Here is a 21,544-nt window from a genome sequence, read left to right on the forward strand (position 1 = left end):
AGCCAGCAGGAAAATCCCTCTTTGGTCCACCACAAGGAGGTCTTAGGAGGGATCTCATCAAGAAAACCACTATCCCATCAGCTTCACAAGACCCATCCACATTCGCCAGGAGGGGATTGCACCCAGGTGATGGGAATATCAGGTGCTTACTGTCAGAGTACTCTTAAGATCAAAGCTGTGCCACAACTGAGGTAACAGAGTGCAGATGACTAATGGGAAACAGACCAGGTATTCCCAAGGCTCCACATAGGACGACTCAACTCATGGTACTCAAACACACAATCTTAACGCCTGATGGAATGTATGAGAGCTGAGTGCTCTGGGATCTTTGTGAGATAGCTTCAAGGAATTTTGCCAATTGAATAAGCAGGTAGCAGGTATCACAACCAAAATGGAGGACTGAAAGTAAAGGGTGGGGTCCTTTGCTCAAGGCCATTGCAGTTGTTGATTTGGGAAGGAAACTTTTCCCCCGATGATAGGTTCTCACTTCCAGCTAAAAGTAGTCTTTCCTCTCGATGCATGGTATTTGACAAAAAAAAGCTGTCTGAATTCTTGATGTTCACTCTCAGAGACTACGAACTTAAAGGCATTAGAGTGAGAGAATAAAATAAATAGATGGATCTTCTCATTTGAGATGTAAGTTTATAGATTGCCCACAAATCACAGTCTCTGTAATAAAGATTTCCAACAACAGCACTGATTTTCTTATTCTCTTGGGCTTTCTACAGTGTTATAAAAAAGAATGCCTGAAATAATGTGTAAGGAGGAAAGCCAGTTCCATTTATATATAAGCACACACATATATAATCTAGTACATACACAAGCATATCTCTTTTTTAGTAAGACAGCAGAGGAGTATTTGCTGCTTTTCTTCACTTAAAAACAAAACAAAACAACTCTACAGGATGACCACTGCTGAAAGTGAATTCATTCACCCATTGGAGAGCCCCTGACATGTTCAGCCCAATCCTCTTCCTCTTTAGAGCCAAAGATAGTGCCAGTCACCCAGTGAGGAAGAAAGTTGTGTCATCCCAGTGTTGAAGAAACTCACAGGCTGGGGCAACCCCATGCAAACAACTGGTACCCTAAAGGTTGGTGAGAGAATGAGGGCGAACTCAGGAAACCCACTGAAATGCAAGCAAGTAGTAACAGTACAACTTTCTACTTCAGAATATGCTTTTTGTTACAGTGTTTCTTTCCCATTTTAAAAAATTGCATTTTTTTTTCACTGAGCCTTTAATGGCTAGTCCTAATAATGGAAAGAGCTCAGGAATATTCATAAAAATCCCTAAATCATCAGCCTCTCTTCAGAGTAGCTAGTGTAGACTATTTGTCATGTAGCATTGGAGTATCAAACCTTTTTAAAATGGATTAATATGCTCTGAATATTATTTTGGGCCACTGGACTAATCCAAAACAAGACTGGATTCCAAACTGTGTGCAGTGTCATGAGATCACCTTGGTCCTGATTTGGCCTTTGTTGGGCTATTGTAGGCTGAACGTTTGTGTCCTCCCCCAGAATTATGTGTTGAAAACCTAATACCTAAAAAAAAAAAAAAGAAAGAAAGAAAACCTAATGCCTTAAGGAAAAGGTATGAGGAGATGAGGCCTTTGGAGGGTGATTAAGTCATGATGATGGAGTCCTCATGGATGGGATTGGTGTCCTTACCAAAGAGGCCCCAGAGAGTTAGCTCGCCCCTTCTGCATGTGAGGACACAAAGAGAAGTTTGCAACCCAGAAGACCTGACCATGCTAACACCTGAGGTTAGGCTCCCGGGCTCCAGAGCTGTGGGGAGTACATTTCTGTGTACCCCTCTGTTTCCTTAGAGCGGCCAGGATGGACTGACACACATTCCCAGTGTTTATAGATTTGCGGAGGGCTAGACAGTAAGAAGCTGGCCTTGGAGCGCATTCTTCCACCAAGCCATCCTGTGAGTCCAAGACTTCTCCAAGGCCATGGAACAATATTTTAACTCCTTCGTGTTCTAAAAGCCTGTACCAGCATGAAAATGCACTGCAGCTAAAGACACTGGTTATAAGAGAAATAGGATTATAATAGTTTGCAGCTGATACACATGTGTATATAGGCTGTGACAGGTAGTTGCTACATTGGCTGTGGATAGAAAGTAGCATTTGGCAGGCATGTATGACAAAGGACAGTTGGGCTCCATGGTGCCCATTTTGCATTTATAAAGCATTTATCCACAAATACTTAGTGGTCACATTCAGTTGCCAATACTATGAAAAATAGAACTGTGATTTTAATGTGTGCAAGTATGTGCAGACAGGACTGTTTTATAGATCACTTCTAATCAGCAAGGTAACCACTATTTATTAGGAAGAGACTTTTCCTGTGGACATATAATTTTTAATACTTTCCTTGAAGTACGGTTGGCATACAACAAACTGCACGTTTATTTTTTTAAAGATTTTATTTATTTATTTGACAGAGAGAGAGAACTAGCAGAACGAGTGGCAGGCAGAGGGAGAGGGAGAAGCAGGCTCCCCCCTGAGCAGGGAGCCCGATGTGGGGCTCATTCCCAGGGCCCTGTGATCATGATCTGAGCTGACGGCAGTTGCTTAACTGACTGAGCCCCCCAAGCACCCCAAACTGACTGTTTAAATATAAAATTTGACAAGTTTTGACAGGTGTGTACATCCATGAAACCATGACACCATTAAGATAATGATCATGTCCATCACCCCAAAGTTTCTTTTTGTAACCCCTTCCTCCTCCACCTCCCCCATCCCAAGCAACCCCTGATCTTTCTGCCTCTACATTAGTTTCCGTTTCCATCATTTTATGTGACCAAAGCCACACAGCATCACTCATTCTGCTGACTTCTTTCACTCAGCATTACTTCCAGATTCTTTTATGACGTATACATCAACAGTTCATTTCTTTTTACTGCTGAGTAGTATTTCCTTATATGGATATAGGATGACTCGTTTAGAGACTCACCTGCTGATAGACATTTGGATTATTTGTATTTTGGGCTATTGCCAGAAAAGCTTTTAAGAATATCCGTGTATCTGTACTTGTGTGAACATCTACTTTGTTTTTTTCCTGGGTAAATATCTAAGAAGCAGATGTCAAGGTCACATGGTAAGTATATGTTTCATTTTTTAGGGAAGCATCAAATAGTTTCAAAGGAATTTGTGCCATTCGACATTTGTACCAACAGAGTAGACCAGGGGGTTCCTGGTCCCCGCAAGCTCACCAGCATTTGGTGTTGTCAGGTTTGGGGTTTATGATTAATTTAGCCATTCTAATAGGTGTGTGGTAGTTTCCTCATGGTTTTAATTTCCTTTTTTCTGGCAAATGATGTTGAGCATTTTATATATGCTTTTTTTGCCATCTATCTTCTCTTATGACATGTCTTCTATCATTTGACAATTTTTTATATTGTCTTTTATTAGTGAATTTTAATTTTTTGAATATATAATGGATATGAGTCTTTTATCTGATTTGCAAATACTCTCTCAGCGTGTGGCTTGCCTCTCTTTCTCCTCAGTGTGTCTTATAGAACAGAAGTTCCTGATTTTGAATAATTCAAATTGTCAGTTTTCTTATATGAATAATGTTTTTGGCATTGTAGCTAGGAAATCTTTGCTTCACTGAAGGTCACAGAGAGATTCTTCTAGGTTTTCTTTCTAGAAGTTTTATGATTCTAGACAGTTGGTCTATGATCCATTTGAGTTTGTTATCAAAGAGATTAAGTTATGGGTCAAAAGTCTTCTTTTCACAGATGGGTATCCAATTGCTGCAGCTCCATTTGCTGAAAAGTCCCTACTTTCTCTGCGGAATTGCCTTTGCTCCCTCATCAAAACCGAATAAACCATATATGTGCAGGTCTATTTCTGGACTTCCAGTCCAGAATTTCTTTGCTCAGTCTTTCTATCTTGAGGCTGACACCACAGCATGTTGATTATTGTCGTTCTATCATGAATCTTGAAGACAGGTTCTGTAAGCCCCCCGTCTTTGTTCTTCCTTTCCAAAATGTTTTGGGTAATCTAGATATTTTTCTTTCTGTACGAATTTTAGAAGCAGCTTGTCAATATTTACCCCCCCCCAGAAAAAAAGCCTTCTAGAATTATGATTAAGATCACATTGATTCTATAGATCACTTAGCGGATTTGGTTTCCTATAGTGTACAAGTCAAGTATACACTTTGTGAGATGTATTGCTAAGTAGTTCATATTTTTTATATGAACTGTAAATGGCACTCTTAATTTCTGAATGCTCATTACTAGTATGTAGGAATGAAATTAATATTTTCTATTGATCTTGTATTCTGAAACCTTGATAAATTAACATTACTTGGATCTAGTAGCTTTCTGGTAGATACTATAGTATTTTCTACATATACAATCCGAATGTTTGTGAATAAAGAGATAATTACTTTTTCCTTTCTGCTATAGATGACTTTTAATTCTTTTTCTTTCTTAGCCGTACAAGTTAAAACTGTCTAATATTGACTAGAAGTGGTAGGGGCAGATACTCTGGCCTTGTTTCTAATCCTACAAAGAAAGCATGTAGGCTTTAACCACTAAGTAAGATGTTGCTTGTATATTTTTAATACATGTCCTTCATCAGATTTGGGGAATTTATTTCTTTTCATTGCTGGTGGAGAGTTTCTATAAGGAATGAATTTTGAACCTTATCGAGTGATATTTTTCATCTATTGAAATGATCATATAGGTTTACTTTCTAGACTGTTAATAAATGGTGAATTACACTGAACAAATTTCAATGGTTAATGCAATATAGTATCCTTGACATTATCCCCACTTAATCCTGAGATATTAAACTTTTTGTACAGTTGGGAGTTTTACTTACTAAAATATTGTCAAGAATTTTTGTGTCTTAAGTCCATGGGACATATTCACATGTAGTTTTCTTTTCTTGTAATGTCTTTGTTTCTGAAACCAGATTAAAGCTGGCCTCATAGAATGACTTGAGATGTGATCTCTCCTTTGCATTTATCTGGAAATGTTATGTGTAGTTGATTTTACTTCTCCCTTATGTCCTCTCTGTCTCTGCTTAACATGTTCAATCTTCTAGCTTCTTGAACACATGGGATCCAGTTATCATAACTGCTTTAATGTTCTTGACCACAAATTCCATCATCTGTGTCATTTATGTGTCAATTTCAATTTACTGATTTTTCTCCTCATAATAGCTCCTATTTTTCAGCAGCTTCTTTGCATATCTAGTCATTATAAATTAAGTACAAGACACTGTGATTTTTTTTTCCCCTTGTGTCCTGGAAACCTTTGTGTTCCTGATACTAAGTTAGAGCTCTCCTTGGGGACACAATAAAGTGGTGTAAAACCAGAGTGATCATTCTGGCTTTTGCTTTAGGCTTTTTTAGTTGAGACCAGAACAGAGTTTGGGGTAATTTTTCCCAGTGCAGAGGCAAGACCCGTCTTCGCACTCTTATGGATGCCCAGTGAATTGTGAGGTCATTCACTCTTGCTCTTAGGAGTGAACACCATGCCTGGCCCTGGGTGAGTGATGTGTCCTGTTCCCTTTGATCTTTTCAGGTGGGTCTTTCCCTACCTGTGTGGTTTCCTCACATTTCATGGATTTGTACCCAACCAAGTGATTGAGGCAGGATCTCTGGATAATATTGGAGTTACTTTGTGCGTCTCCCTCCTGAGAATCTTAGTCCCTTTGGCTTCCTCCACTCCTCAGCCCTGTCTCCTCAGTCACTCAGCTGTGTGTCTGGGTCTCGCCTTCCCCCCACCAAGGCCTGGAACCCTCATCAAGGTTCAGGGTGGGGTTGTGAGGCTCACCTCATGTTTCCTGTCACTTGATGATCACTGTCCTTTATTCCCGGGTGTCCAATGTCTTCAGAACTATTGTTCCATATATTTTTTTTAGTTATTTTTGGTGAGAGAGTTTATCCCCTTTCTGTTACTCCATCTTGGTCAGAAACAGAAGTCATTCTGTGGCCATATAATTCTGAATCCATCATCTCTCTTACTCCTCTTCCTTACTGGGTACCACTAAGCTGGTTTCCAGGACTTCCTGTCGGTTTTTGCTCTGTTTGCCATGGGTTCCAGGGGGCACAGGCCTACTGATGTGCACATGCTTGAGCATTTTGGCCCTTTGCAAACACAGCTGTATTTCTTCCTTGTTTGTTTTATGCAGAAGGCTTTCTGTCTCAGCAGGATAACCTTTGTTGCTAAGAGAGAACTTGATAAATGCATGTGAAAACCATGAGTATTCCATATGAGAATAAATTCAGTTCATATATCCAGCTATTGATGAAATGACTTTAAGGGTAATATTCTTAGTTTGTGCTGAGCACAAGCTATCAAAATTTTGCTTGAATTGTCACCATTTATTTTACTTTCAACCTATGGAATATAGATACTTTAACGTTTTTCAAAGGAAAAATAAACAGCAAAAACACAGAGCCCCTGTTAACCACCTAAATCTGTTCCCCAAATTTATGCACATTCCCTCAGAATACACTTATTTGTGAAATGATCAATATGATTTATACATTCACCAAAAAAATACTATACTTAAGATTGGTAATACAAAGTAAATGTGACAAAAGTCTTCCTCTTGACAAACTTGCAGCCTATGGGTGAAAGCAGACTTACAAATAGACATACTTCAAGGATGCCTGGGTGGCTCAGCGATTGTACATCTGTCTTCAGCTCAGGGTGTGATCCCAGGGTCCTGGGATTGAGTTCTGTATTGGGCTCCCCGCAGGGAGCCCGCTTCTCCCTCTGCCTTATGTCTCTGCCTCTCTCTGTGTGTGTCTCTCATGAATAAATAAATAAAATATTTTAAAAAACCAAATCGACAAACTTCAATGAAATTTATGCTTTGATTCTGTGAACCAGGTGTGAGGTGACAGTGGCCTGAATTAGGAAAGAGCCAGTTCAAATGGGAGGAGAGAATGGACTCCATAGGTCCAGCTTCTGGGTTGAACTCTAATTTTTTTTAAGATTTATTCTTTTTTTTTTTTATTTGGGGGGGTGGGAGGCATGCAGAGGGAGAGAGAGAATCTCAAACAGACTCTCTGCTAAGTGCCGAACCCAATGCAGGGCTCGATCTCACGACCCTGAGACCATGACCTGAGCTGAAATCAAGAGTCAGATGCTCAACCAGCTGAGCCATCCAGGCACCCCTGGGTTAAACTTTAAATGGATGGTTCTTTTACTGTTGACAGGGAGAGACAGTACATGGGGAATGTGTCTGGAGAATTGTGCAAAATTGCTTTAGAAACACTTGGGTTTTTTTCTTGTTCTTGACCCTTTGTTTGTATTTTGTCCTTAGTCCTCAACTGTTTCCTGTATTTATTTTTATGCTTTTCCAGCTTCGTTTTTTTCCAGAAATAATCAATACATAACTCTGTGTAAGTTTAAAGTGTATCGTATTTGATTTGATACATTTATATAGTGCCAAATCACTGCCACCATAGAATTAACTACCACCCCGGTCCCATCACATGGTTACCATTTCTGTTCTGAGGTGAGAACACCTAACAACTCCTTTCTTAGCCATCGTCATGTTACATGATACAATATTATTAGCTATAATCACTGTGCTATCCATTAGACCCCCAAACTGGTTAACCTCATGGCTGGAAGTTTATACCCTTTGACCCATATCTCCCCAACCTAGTAACGACCACACTATTTATGTTCCTCTGAGTCTGTCCTTTTTAGATTCTACATAGAAGCAATAGCATGTCAAATTTGTCCTTCCCTGCCAGACTTGTTTCACATAGCATGATGTCCTCGAGGTCCATCCAGGTTGTCACAAGTGGCAGATTTGTTTTTAGAAAGTCATTGTCTCATGGGAGTTTTGACTCCAAACAAGGCTTTTATGCTCTGATTCCTCACCCAAAAGGCTTCAGAATATCCTTGGTTCATTCACATCCAAGAAGCACTGAGGCCCCATTTGCTGTCTTTCAATAACCATCACCCTTTTGGGCAGTGTCAGCCCCGCAACAGGGCTGTTGCTCCTCCACTGTGTTCTGTGTTCTGCGGTCCAGCCTTCTCTCCCTGGCATCTCCTCCCAAGGGTGCCCATATCCAACTGCTGAGCAGAGCAGCCTTCCCCCTGAACACACCTGCTCTTCTTAGATGAGGGTTTTCTGCCCCTGCCGCCATTAAAGTTTCTGATGTCCTGGAACACTGGCTGATGATGGTGGCCTTGAAGTTGGTATTTCAGCAAATATTTTCTGAGGGCCTGAGCTAAACCATGATGAGATAGCTCCTCTGAACATTTCCATTTACTCTTTCTTTTCTTTGTCAGAAAATATCATTTACTCTTTCCACTTATTGCAGGGATTTTCGGGGACCGAAGAAGAGATTTCCATTCTAAATGATAATATTGGGCCAATCTGTTTCCTGAAATAAATTGAAAGCAGTACTCAGGTCTTGGGATCAGTTCTTTAATTAAGGATTTTCTCAGTGCTTTGATGTCAAGAAAAGTGACATGGGACAGAATATCCATGTTGGACTTTGGCTTCCCCATAGAGTAATAATAATGACTTATATTCATAGAGCTTCTCATGGCTTACAGAGTATTTGTATATTAATGATTTCATTTGACCCTCATAATCACCTTGTGATGTACACATGAAAGGTTGGTCACGAGAAAACGTGGGGAAGGGCAGCCCCCGTGGCGCAGCGGTTTAGCGCCACCTGCAGCCTGAGGTGTGATCCTGGAGACCCAGGATCGAGTCCCACGTCGGGCTCCCTGAGTGGAGCCTGCGTCTCTGCCTCTGTGTGTGTGTGTGTGTGTATGAGTAAATAAATAAAATCTTAAAAAAAAAAAAAAAGAAAAAGAAAACGTGGGGAAGACCTCCAAGTTTGGGTAGTATGCTCCTTCACATGTTGCATGGATTATCATGATACTACCTGTGTGTGACTGTAGGAAAATTAGATTTAAATGTAGGATGGCTGACAACCTAGTGACTGTGTTCCCCCTTTGTTCTTCAGGAAAGCTAGAGAATGTTCTAGAATGAAATGTATACAGGGGAAAACAACTTTTATCACTAGTCATAAGCCTTGAGGGCCTCGTAAGACCCAAATAATCTACCCTGAGGCATAAAAGCCTGAATCTATGGGGAGATTTCCTTCCTTTTTATGGTTGCAGAGTATGTATTATAGTTTATATTAGATATTATTATAAATTGTATTGTATATTATATATTATATTGACACACATACCACATCTTGTTTATCCATTCATCTGTTGATGGATATTTACTGTGTTCTCGTACCTTGGCTACTGTGAGTAATGCTGCAGTGAACATGGTAGTCCAAATATCACTCTAAGATGGTGACTTCAGTTTTTCAGATATATACCCAAAAGTGGGATTGATATTAATAACCATTGTTACCTAAATTTTCCACCAGAATATTAATCCTATGTGGCAAGTAACAGTAATTGGCTCCCTGAAATTTCTTTGAAAATAATTTCTATCTTTAGCATTGGATGTAATTTTATTCACATTGCATTCAGAGTTGGGTATTTACTGCCATGAGTCATCAGCACATTGTAGCATGCAGATTCAGCTGAGCCATAGAACTACTTACCATTGAATCAAATCACTGAAGTGGTCATACTTTTGGTCATTGATATGAAACTGAGTGGTCATACCATTTCTCAGCATTTCATAATTTGACATCTTAAATGAATGCATCACAATCAACCCTCAAGAAGCAGGTGAAAAGGGAAGTTCTGAGTCTCCTGGTAAACCTTATACCATGAAAAGACAATGAACAGAAGAAAAAACTTTGTTATCAGAGGCTAGGTCTAAGAAGCCCGAATTGATTTTTATCCTTGAGCCGTGCCCACCACTGAGGCACGTGAGCCCCCCATTCGGCTTGTCACCAGCACACAGAGACCAACTCAGCTACTTGAGTTAGCTTTAAAATATATTTGCTATTCATGTATTTCGACACTGAAACTTCACTCCACAAAAAAGGTGAAATTTCTAGTGTACAGAGCTAGGAGTTATTGGGAGCCTCCTGTATGTTTGTTTCTTAAGATGTGGGATCTTACTGATGAACTTGTTAATCTTAAAGACCTGTACTTTGTAGCCAGGGTCTATATACCACGTATATTCAGAGTCTGTTCAGCAAGGATCCCTGGACACCTGCCCTGCCAGGTTGTGCCGGGTGATGAAGGGGAAGACAGTGGCATGTGGCATCTTCAACCTGAGACTGGCAGTGCTGTCACACTGTAAGCCTGGAAGAGCCCAGATGAGAGTTTATTGTGTTCCCATCACGTGGCCTCCATTGCAAGAGGAAACGAGAGGGCTCCTGAGTGTCCTGTCTGGTTTTTCACATGATTGGTTTTATGGCATTCATTGGGCTATTTTTTTCTTTTGGGAGGCAGCATCCAAATAATACCATAATAAAAGATGCCATAAACACAGAGAAATGAAGTCATCAGTCTTCCTGGTATGTGTTGGTGTGGAGACGAGGTGCACCAGTACGCACAGGAAGGAATGGCGAGAAGATACGGAATCAGACGCAGTGGTGACCATTTTCCATGATTCCTGCTAAATGCCTATGACACAGACACGAAGAACTCCTGAATATTGTTACTTATGAATTTTTTAAAATCTGGATTACTAGTAAAAAAAAAAAGTAGTTATAGTAATTAGAATAATGACAAAATACATATTTTAATCAGCTTCCAGATAGAGGTGGCAGTGGGGACACATGCAGCTACTTTCTCTCCTACTGGAAACTCATGAATATCATATTAAAGGAGTATTCTTTCAAAGCATAAGGCAACAAGGACAGTTCTTACGATGCCTAAATCCCTGATTGGAGGGAGGATGAATTAATGACGAATTCATAGAATCTAAGTGACTACCCCCCAAAAAACTTGGTGTGCGAGAGACGTGGATAAGAACAGAATCCCATCAGTTCACCACATCCTTCAGCTGTGGATGGTGTTATGAGTGCAAACACTGGATTTGGATCTGACCAAAAGAGCAGTGTGACTGCACTGAGATGATGGGAGATGGGAAGTCTTCATCGATGTTGCAGACACAGGGATGGGTTAGGCAGTAAAGGGACAAACCCTCTCTTTCCATAGAGCACAGTAATGGATAATGCTTGATCCTGGAATATCCTAGTGGTTAGATCCAGGGAATAAACATGCAAATATTTAACTAAAAGATATGGGGGAAAGATAGAGTGGTTCTCTTTTTCATAAAAAAGCTGAGAGGGCTATTTAACACTTTATATATATATATATATATATATATATATATATATATATATTTAACATTGATAAAAATCATTTTTCAAGTATGGTCATAACTGAGTCCATTATATGTTGTGAGTTTCCCTCTAATGATATGACCTTCCCTCAAATGGAAGAACTAACAGTGCCGTGTCCAAGGTCAAACCTTATACCCCTCATATGTGGCACTTTTTATGGAGATTCCATGTTTATAATTCTTGCCAAATCTTTAAGAAACTTTATCATTGTAGTCCTAAGTTCCACACACAAACACCCTCACCTCACGCCCCATTTGCCAGACCTTCAAATGTACACTGCTCAGTAACCAGGACGCTCCCACCTGTGCTTATAAGGGAGAGAAGGGAGGAAATAGAGAAATGCTTCCCAGATATTAACCAGGGAAATGTTGTGAAAACTTACATACAAAAAGCTACTATGTATTGTGTGTGGTATTTGGATACCCTTCTACCCTAATACTTAGCATCTGTGATCCCTGAGCTTAAAATACTCGTTAATCTCAAACTGAGTATCCTGTTGTCCAAAAAAATATGTATTTTTTGATCCCATCATTTTAACTTTGAGCCTTTTTAAAACAAAATGGCTCAGCTTAACATCGGAATAATCAGCAGTTAGGGTAATTTCTAAAGTGGGAAGTAGATGATTTTTTAAAATTTTTTATTTATTTATGATAGAGAGAGAGAGAGAGGCAGAGACACCGGCAGAGGGAGAAGCAGGCTCCATGCACCGGGAGCCCGATGTGGGATTCGATCCCGGGTCTCCGGGATCACACCCTGGGCCAAAGGCAGGCGCCAAAGCGCTGCGCCACCCAGGGATCCCGAAGTAGATGATTTTTATAGGCTCATTCTTTTTCACATGCGGTTACATTTGTCGTCTCATTCTCCTCGTTGGCACAGGAGAAACTATGCAGATTCTTTCTGTCAGTTGACCTGACCACTGAACATGCTCTTAAATGCCCAATTTGACAAAACTGTGTTTTTCACTTTGTAGAGTAGCAGATAGGTGTCAGGATGGGACGTTGGAGAGAGCCCTGTCTTTCTTAGAGAAAGGAAGCTCTGGACTCTGTTGGTGCCGCACGACAAGCCCATGTCATTCCTTTCTCTTCCAGGAGTACCAGCCTTGCAACACCAACCCATGCCCCGAGCTGAAGAAGACCACGCCCTGGACGCCCTGGACACCCGTCAACATCTCAGACAACGGGGGGCACTATGAGCAGCGATTCCGCTACACATGCAAAGCCCGCCTGCCTGATCCGAATTTGCTGGAAGTGGGAAGGCAGAGAATCGAGATGCGGTACTGTTCCAGCGATGGGACCAGCGGCTGCTCCACAGACGGTGAGCGGAGACCCCCCTGCCCCTGCCCAGGACTGACCCACTTCCACAGACAGGCATCGATCCCATCTCTCAGGTCGCAGGAGAGCAAGAGGATGTTCTCCTTTTGATTATTTTTGGCTTTGCTGTCTTTGTAACGATCTCACTAGTGCAGAACTGGCTTTATAGCAAATTGATGGGAAAGAATGATATACTGAGGTGGTCCTGGAAATTCAGCCCTCAAAATAACACTATACTCTAATAGATCCAGAAAAGTTTGTTGCAGATTTACTTAATGTCAGAAAATATATTGAGGAGGGCTCAGTGGTCTTCCATAAATCTTCTGGCCCAAAAAACATAAGCTGCAAATAAGCTTTTACTTTAATTATCCCCAAACTGAACAAAGAAAGGGCACCTGTCTATAGAAGGGTCTTTCTGCTCAGAAGTTCAGCCTGTGAAGAATCCTCTGATAGTCTTTGAAACTGCTCTGTCCTTTTAATTCCTTCAATACTATGCTAATAGTGTAAGGAAAGCTCTGAGACAGACTAAGAGATGCACCCCCATGCCTGCCCTGGGGCTCCGTGGGCATCTCTCCCCCAACAACGCACTTACTCCGTCTGGAGCTCAGCTGTCTCTACCACAGGAAGGGGGTGAGTCTGGTCGTCCCAAAGAGCTCCATTTCTGCTTTCTTCTTCATCTCCTCCATCTCTCTCATCTACTTTACCAAGATCTGTCCACTTCTAACAAGAAGATGGGCATTCACAGATGGTTCCCAGAGCATGGTGTGATGAGAACAGTGATAGTAACATCATGCACTAGGCCACCGGGAACATTTTCTCAGCACGTTGTATTTCTGATTCCACCTTGTTCTCCCAACATGAATGTGACCTAGAAAGCACAGTCACCGTGAGAGAGGGTTCCTTAGATCTAGAGTGGGTGGCCTTGATGAACCACAGAGGTAGTAAGCCGCCCCCTTGGGCTGCCATGGGTAGGATAAATTCATGGGAGTGTGATAAATGTCCTCTTGCATTGCCAGCGGGAAGCTCTTGCATGGGGTGGCTCTGAGTGAGGGCCCCATGCCTCCTCTGGAGGCTGCTATCGGCTGGGGCAGGTGGATCTGCAGCCTGTGTGCTGGGAGGCCTGGCAGCTGCCATCAAGAGCCACTCCCAGTTGTATGTCCTGACATGACTCACCTCCTGACCTCAAATTATTCTGCTCACTATAGTTCAGCAACTAAATATTAGCTGGTTCGTCATTTCTTGAAAAAGTCCACTTTAGTGAAAAATTTTGTGTGACTAGGTCTACAATTTAAATAAACACCTATACATGTAGAAAATCAAGCAAAATTATCTTCACCCTTGCTAATTTTGTAAACTCCTGCTTTAGTTAGAAGAAAAGACATATGATGGAATACCAAGGGGGAACCGAGACCCCATTATAAAGATTTACAAGGGACGATCTTGTGATCGTGATTGGGATTGTGACATGAAATACAAAATTCTCCGTTAAAGATGAATTTCAGATATTTCTCAGAATTTTCCTGAGTATAAGTATGCCCCATGAATCTGTTTTAGGATAACTGTGCCCCATGCAATATTTGGGATGTCCTTACCCTAAAACATTATTTGTTGTTCATCTGAAATTCAGATTTCACCAGGCTTCCTCTATTTTATTTGCAAATTCTGGCAACCCTGTCTCCAATTTATGTACTTAAATCTCTTATTTCAGTGCAGGTGGTGAACTGTCTTATTTCTTATGACATCAAAGTGAAAAAGAAACAATGAGTGACAGTGTTTCCCTACATAGGAATGTCATTGTCTTTTTTGAACATACATCTTTTTTTTTTACCCTTTTATTCTCAGATACATACAAAACCAAAAGCTGGAGTTTGTTTTTGATGATAGCAATATAAACTAAGAAACAGTTTGATATACATTTATGAAAGATACCCTGTATTTCCTCCAAAAGTATATCATGGGCAAGACTTAACAAGTACTTCATCTTTTTGTGTCTTGAGGGCTTCAAGTCCTAATGACCATCCACACATTTTGGTATTGACATCTTGAAAATACAAAATTGAACTTCTTTGCCTCTGACCACACAAAATGAGGTTTACTTGTGCAGAGCTGTTCCGTATTGATTAGCCACAAGGTATTGGCTCATCACAGAAAGACATTTCGAATACATTTTCTCTAAAGAGCATCTTACTGAGGTTTCTGGGCCTGAATTTTTTAGTAAACGGCAAAGGCGCTCAGCCCTGGACAGGACTCTTGGGGTGTTTGCCTTCTCACACTTCCCCAGTGAACTCCATGGCGTATTTGGAGAGTTTTTTTGTTAAAACCTGAATCACATTGCTAGCATTTGAGAAAATTCAAATATTTATTAATATTTTAAGTGAGTGGCCATTTTCATCAAAGCAAACAGGAATTTTGACTATGGCCAATTAAATGAGCTTGGGAGCGTAGAGTGCTCAGAGTTGGCCAGATCCACATTAGGTATCCAGAGCCTTTTCCTACCCAGACAGCTCCCAACTGCTGCTGCTTCTATGGCCATATCTGTATCTGGGGAAGCGTAGCAGGCCCTGAACTTCAAGGGAGCGTGTGCCACTGTGCAAGTTCGTTCAGGGATGTGTTCAGTTCTGGGTCATGAGCTCCGCCCCCTGCATGGTTCCTGAACAGACAGACGCCTGTCTCTGTGGCCTGTGATTCAGAGGCACTGAGCTCTGCACCTTTCACCAGGCTGAATTCACTTTGGAAAGGCTCACCGGTAGAGAAACAGGTTTAGAATACCATCTGAATCATGCTCCAGTGATAGAGGTCCCCGATGGTGAACATCCCCTCATCCGATACAGCACCATTTGCTATAGAATTCCCGAGGGAGGGATCCCAGGATGGCTCAGCGGTTTAGCGCCTGCCTTCGGCCCAGGGCGCGATCCTGGAGTCCCGGGATCGAGTCCCATATCGGGCTCCCTGCATGGAGCCTGCTTCTCCCTCTGCCTGTGTCTCTGCCATTCTCTCTCTGTCTCTCATGAATAAATAAAATCTTAAAAAAAAAAAAAAAAAAAAGAACTCCCGAGGGAAGTGAGAAAGGTGTGTTTTCCTTGTAAGAAGTTTCTCAGAAAAATAAGTGACCTACAAACCTAAGATCTATGACTGACATAGGATGTTACCACATTTATGAATCAGGTTCTTAGTTGCATCCTATATAAGAGCAACTGCGGAGGAAGGAGCTGGAATTATAGGAGATTATCATCCCGAAGTAAAAGAGGTTTTTTATCTTCTAATGCATAGGAAGTACTCAGCAGATCTGGGAAAGGTAATGATAGAATGAAGCGGGCAGCTGATATAGAGTGAAAGTTAGTTTGGACCGCAGTGGCTCGAAGAACTTCTAACAGAATCACACTTGGGCCATTTCGTTGGCAGGCCTTTCTGGTGATTTCCTGCGTGCTGGGAGGTACTCCGCCCACACCGTCAACGGTGCTTGGTCAGCCTGGACATCGTGGTCACAGTGCAGCCGTGACTGTAGCAGGGGCATCCGGAACCGGAAGCGTGTTTGCAACAACCCTGAGCCCAAGTATGGAGGGATGCCTTGCCTGGGCCCATCCCTAGAATACCAGGAATGCAACATTTTGCCCTGCCCAGGTGAGTTGATTGACTGGAAATAATCTGGAAAACATCTGAAAGATCAAGGGCCTTAGAAGACCTTCTAGTTCAGGGAGGCTTGCTCAGCTTCCCTGGCTTTCTGGTTGAGATTATAGGTATGTAAAGTCACAGATTATATTTTTCAGTGTCATTGGTAAAAAGATAGATATAACGTAGGCTGGGTTATATTCATTTATTTCTCCTAATTTTAAAGAAACTAAAACATTCTCGTGAGCCCCTCTAAGGATCCTGGGCCCTAGGTAAGGTATGGAGAGGTGTGCTGTGTCATCGAAACTAGAGGCTGGCCTCCTCCCAAACTGATGGGCCCAGCCCTCTGGGGACTGCCTTCTCTCCATACCACAGATTCCTCCTCTAGAATGACAGGTGTCAAGAGTGACCCACCAGGGGCCTGTCAAGCCAGCCCTTCCTGTCCCCACTCAACAGGGCTCCACTTAGTCCTGAGTTCACTCCTCAAAACACAGACTCTTCTCTCTCGGAGGCTGACAGAGGCTGTGTTGTCTGGCTCTTCCTCCTGAGACCTGGCATTTTATTCCAGATGAGCACAAGGTTAATAAATGAGCTTAAGGAGCCTCCGTCTTCCTGGACAGGACATTGTGTTCAGACAGTCCCCAGGGCTGCCTGTTGTAGTGCAGTGCTCTAGCCGTCTCTGTGCTCCTCCCGTCACAGCTCTGGGCACAGCCCTGGCACCTGATTTGATTCCACCTGATGTTCCCATAACCATAGGCTCTTTCATGGATGCCCCGGAGCCACCAAGCGCTGTTTATGGCTGGGCATGTTGCCTTGGACTCTGCCCGATGAGGGTTCCAGACACTTTTGTGACTATCACGCTCACTGCGGTGCCCCCAGCTCCCAGCACAGGCCTGGTGCGCACAAAACAGCTATCAGTGACCGTTCGCTGAATGATGAGAAAACAAGCACTTGGTTACTTGATCTTCCTTCCTTCCTTCCACTTTGTCAGCAAACATTCTTGGGTAGCTCACTGTGCACCATCCACAGGGTAATACGCGGGCACAGTGATGTGGTCCAGGTCAGAGAGGAACCCAGAGTCCATGAGGAGGCATCCTGTGAAGAGTGTCCACCCAGTATGGTCACTGGCTATTGGGTTGGTGACAAGATGTAGTGACTGCATCAGCCAAGGACCCATGGAGCTGGAGTCCTGGCAGCTACCCTCATCAGGTGGCCCCTGAGCTGGGTGGTGAAGGACAGATAGGAGTTGGCCCACTAGAGGAACAGGGATAAGGAGTGGGGGAGGGGTCATTCCCAACATCAAATAACAGTGTTTTTAAAGGTACAGAAGCCTGGGAGCAAAGCATTTTTTTCAGCAGGTACAAATAAGGTTCTGAGTTCCTTAAGCAAGGAACCTACTTGTAGCAGTGTTCAGTGAGTATTTCTTGGATGGATGAATGGATGAGTGATGGATAGATGGATGGATGGATGGATGGATGGATGGATGGATGGTAGGTGAATTGGTGGATGGAAAGATAGGTGGAAGAATGGGTAGATGAAGGATGGATGAGTTGGCGGGAGGATGAATGGATGATGGGCGGATTGATCGATGAAAAGATGGGTGGATGAATGATGGATGTATGGGTGGCAGGTGAATTGGTGGATGGATAGATAGGTGGATGGATGAATGAGTGAATGTACCTTAAATGGAAAATACATAGTTCTCAGCTCTGAGGCAGAGGATCCTAATAATGCCCCTGCTCTCATGGCTGTTCCGCTCCTCCTAGACTGACTGTGCCGGAATTTCTCCAGCCTCAGGAGACTCTTCCCTCCAACCACTTGGCTCACCCAGCCAAGTGATGCTGAGGGGGTGGGAAAGGTCACAGAGCCAGTTCTTTCCCACAGCCCCAGCATGGAGAGTAGGATTCCTCCCTGGTGCTAGGAGAGTTCTTTGGTGACATCATTAGATTTGGATCCGTGTTAGAAACTGAACAGGGAGGGCTACAAGGGAATGTCAGGATCCCTCCATCCACCCTCGCCTCCCTGCACTCCAGACATGCTGTCAGCAGAGCATGCAGACTCCTCCAAATATTTGGACGCCACTCTGGTCCTTGAGTGCAAGACTCAGGCCCATCTCAGAGATACCACTTAACATGACCTGGTGGCCGTTTTTATTTAATTGATTTGATAGTCAAGCCAGTATTGTGTATACATAACCTTAATGTCTCAAAATAGCTCCATCCTCATTTTCTTTCTGAAAACCAAGATTCCAAAGAGGGTTGTGGAAATATTTAGAGTGGCCCCTGTCACTTTCCACTCGGGAATGAGCAAGTTCAAGGGATTGAGTTGAGCAAATATCTATCTTTTCTCCCACCTTCTAGAAAATTCCTAAACACACGACAGAGTGTAACTTGGCAAAGAGGGGCTGGAACCACTCCGTGATGTGGATGCTGAGCTGCTCTGCCAGTGAGAGTGCCATTTTTACCTCATTTAGGACACTGTCCTCCCTGTGAATGTACTCATCTTTAGTCCCATTGGGTCCATAAAGAGCAGTTACACATAGGCACTGTATCTTATTTAAAAACCACTTTTGTCCTGATTAAATTTGAAATCTAAGGCTAGATGAATGTAAAGTCTTTTAAATCAATCAATGAAAAATTTGATCTCTAGTCCAATTTGCATAATAAACTTCCATAAGGTTTTAAAGTCAAGATTATGTTGAAATGATCCTTTTTCCCTTTCTGTGGATTTATCTGATAGTAACTTCACCTGTATAATTTTCCTCCAACATTGAGAAATAGCTTGGTCTTTCTTCTCTCCTGTTTTTCAGTCCATGTTTGTTTCAGAACTAAGGATTCCAGACCTTGGCCTACAAAGGTAGAAACAATACATAGTTTGTGTTACTGAAAAATATTCAAATTCAAGTGAGAGGATAGATGATGATAGATAGATAAATAGATAGAAGATAGACAGATGGCTGAAAACCATCTGTATGAGGGAAGAGGGGCACTGAGTGACAATGTAATAGAGTGCCGACTCTGAATCAAAATGATGAGTTCTGGAAGCTGTGTGTTCTGTAGATAACGTGTGTTAGACACCAGGGCTGAGCTGAGAGTGCTCCATGCCTTTCTCTTCATGAAATCCTTGAGTCCACACTGTGTTCTGTAAGCCTTGAGTGACACTAAAGGATCCTAAGACTTATATTTTGTCCAGAGGGAGCGCTGAGGCTACTTGGCGGGGTTGGGGAAGGGCAGCCAGTGTAGGACGGTTCTGCCCAGAGGTTCTTGGAGGAGCCCAGAGCACTGCTGTCTTACAGTGAAGACCGGTGTGGCCGAGGCCTCAGGACTCTGGGGAAATAGTGTCAAATACACCCACGCCCTGGAGGAATATAAATGCAGAACTTTCTATCTCTCACAGCCCACAGGATGCCTGACACTCAGACAGTAATCATTTTGTTTTGCTTTGCTCTTCAGATCGCTAGTAATTGTCCTTTCTGTGGCCATCGTTCTTTGTGTGTGTGTGTGTGTGTGTGGCCATCATTCTTATTTTCCTGTGAATAAGAATTGTCATCCTCTTCTATCAAGTGTACCTCATGTATTAATTTCATTTTATCAGAAATAATTCCCTGCAATTAATTGCTTTGATCCTTGCAAGAAACTGGGATCTGAGCCTTTGTGTATTTGTCTGATCTTCCTCTGACCTGGTCTCTCTTGGCCATGAAGAGATTCCCACAGGACTTCTAGCAATGTGACCGGAGCTACGTGAAGCCCTGAACTGGGCCTGACCCTGGGCTCAGCCTCCTGGTCATACAATAGTTCCCCACCCATCCCCTCTGCGTCCTCACCCCTCTGTGGTTCCATCCATATTACTAGAACACCCCCCATGGTGGTGGTGCAATACTGAGTTATTATTCCCACCAGTGTGGTTATCCGGCTAGACTAGCATAGTTTATGCAGCAGGAAAGGAAAATTGCAGGTGCCCAGCCCCTCTCAGTTTCCTGTCTGTGCCATGCCTTGCATCCTGGCTATGTTTGTTTTCTCTCCTTGGCTTCAGTGTTCCTCTTTCCCCACCAGGCTCTGCATCTCCCTGGCAGTGAAGGCTCTGTCCTGAAGCTTCTTAATACTCTATGATTTCTATTTTGGAAATACTTTAGCGTTCCTAATATGAAACATTACTTCAAAATGCAGTATCATTTTTCATCCAGTACAAAGCACCATACCCCCTGAGTCCAGAGTCAGTGCTCTGAGAAGAGGTTGAGGTCTCTTTCCCCAGTTCTGACCATATCCCTTAGGACAATGAAATTGCAGTTGAAATTGGGAAAGGCAGATGTGATCTTGTGGTTTAAACTGGCACATGGGAATGTTTTAGCAAACAAGTTCTGTGCGAGGGGACTTTTTCATGATACCAAGAGGACAGGTGGTGTGAATGGGCAGGGTAGCATTAATTAGGCTAGATGAGATAATGCTTCGAATATTAGTTGAAATGTGCATGGGAATGAATACTGTTTGAAATTTCACAAGGTAGGTTGCAGACATTAGCTTATCGGCTTCCTCGTGTGTGAGCATTAGATGCTGCATGATTAGAAAGTGATCATGGACTTTCTTCAGAGAGTTGGAACAAATTATTTTAAGATTTGTGTGGAATCAGAAAAGACCCCGAATAGCCAGGGGAATTTTAAAAAAGAAAACCATAGCTGGGGGCATCACAATGCCAGACTTCAGGTTGTACTACAAAGCTGTGGTCATCAAGACAGTGTGGTACTGGCACAAAAACAGACACATAGATCAATGGAACAGAATAGAGAATCCGGAAATGACCCCTCAACTCTATGGTCAACTAATATTTAACAAAGCAGGAAAGACTATCCACTGGAAAAAAGACAATCTCTTCAATAAATGGTGCTGGGAAAATTGGACATCCACAAGCAGAAGAATGAAATTAGACCATTCTCTTACACCATACACAAAGATAAACTCAAAATGGATGAAAGATCTCAATGTGAGACAAGATTCCATCAAAATCCTAGAGGAGAACACAGGCAACACCCTTTTTGAACTCGGCCACAGTAACTTCTTGCAAGATACATCCATGAAGGCAAAAGAAACAAAAGCAAAAATGAACTATTGGGACTTCATCAAGATAAGAAGCTTCTGCACAGCAAAGGATACAGTCAACAAAACTCAAAGACAACCTACAGAATAGGAGAAGATATTTGCAAATGACATATCAGATAAAGGGCTAGTTTCCAAGATCTATAAAGAACTTATTAAACTCAACAGCAAAGAAACAAACAATCCAATCATGAAATGGGCAAAAGACATGAACAGAAATCTCACAGATGAAGACATAGACGTGGCCAACAAGCACATG

General features: G+C 42.4%; 1 protein-coding gene across 12 annotated transcripts in view; it reads left to right on the plus strand.

Annotated features, from left to right (window-relative positions):
* Positions 1 to 21,544, plus strand: part of SEMA5A (semaphorin 5A) — a 470,523-nt gene that overhangs the window by 431,973 nt on the left and 17,006 nt on the right. For all 12 annotated transcript variants that reach the window (XM_025451472.3, XM_025451477.3, XM_025451481.3 and 9 more), the window contains 2 exons: positions 12,365 to 12,590; positions 15,989 to 16,207. In XM_025451472.3, the coding sequence (XP_025307257.1) occupies positions 12,365 to 12,590; positions 15,989 to 16,207 (445 nt within the window). The remainder of the gene's footprint in view (positions 1 to 12,364; positions 12,591 to 15,988; positions 16,208 to 21,544) is intronic.

Source organism: Canis lupus, chromosome 34 (genome assembly GCF_003254725.2).
Source record: "Canis lupus dingo isolate Sandy chromosome 34, ASM325472v2, whole genome shotgun sequence".
Classification (NCBI taxonomy): domain Eukaryota; kingdom Metazoa; phylum Chordata; class Mammalia; order Carnivora; family Canidae; genus Canis; species Canis lupus.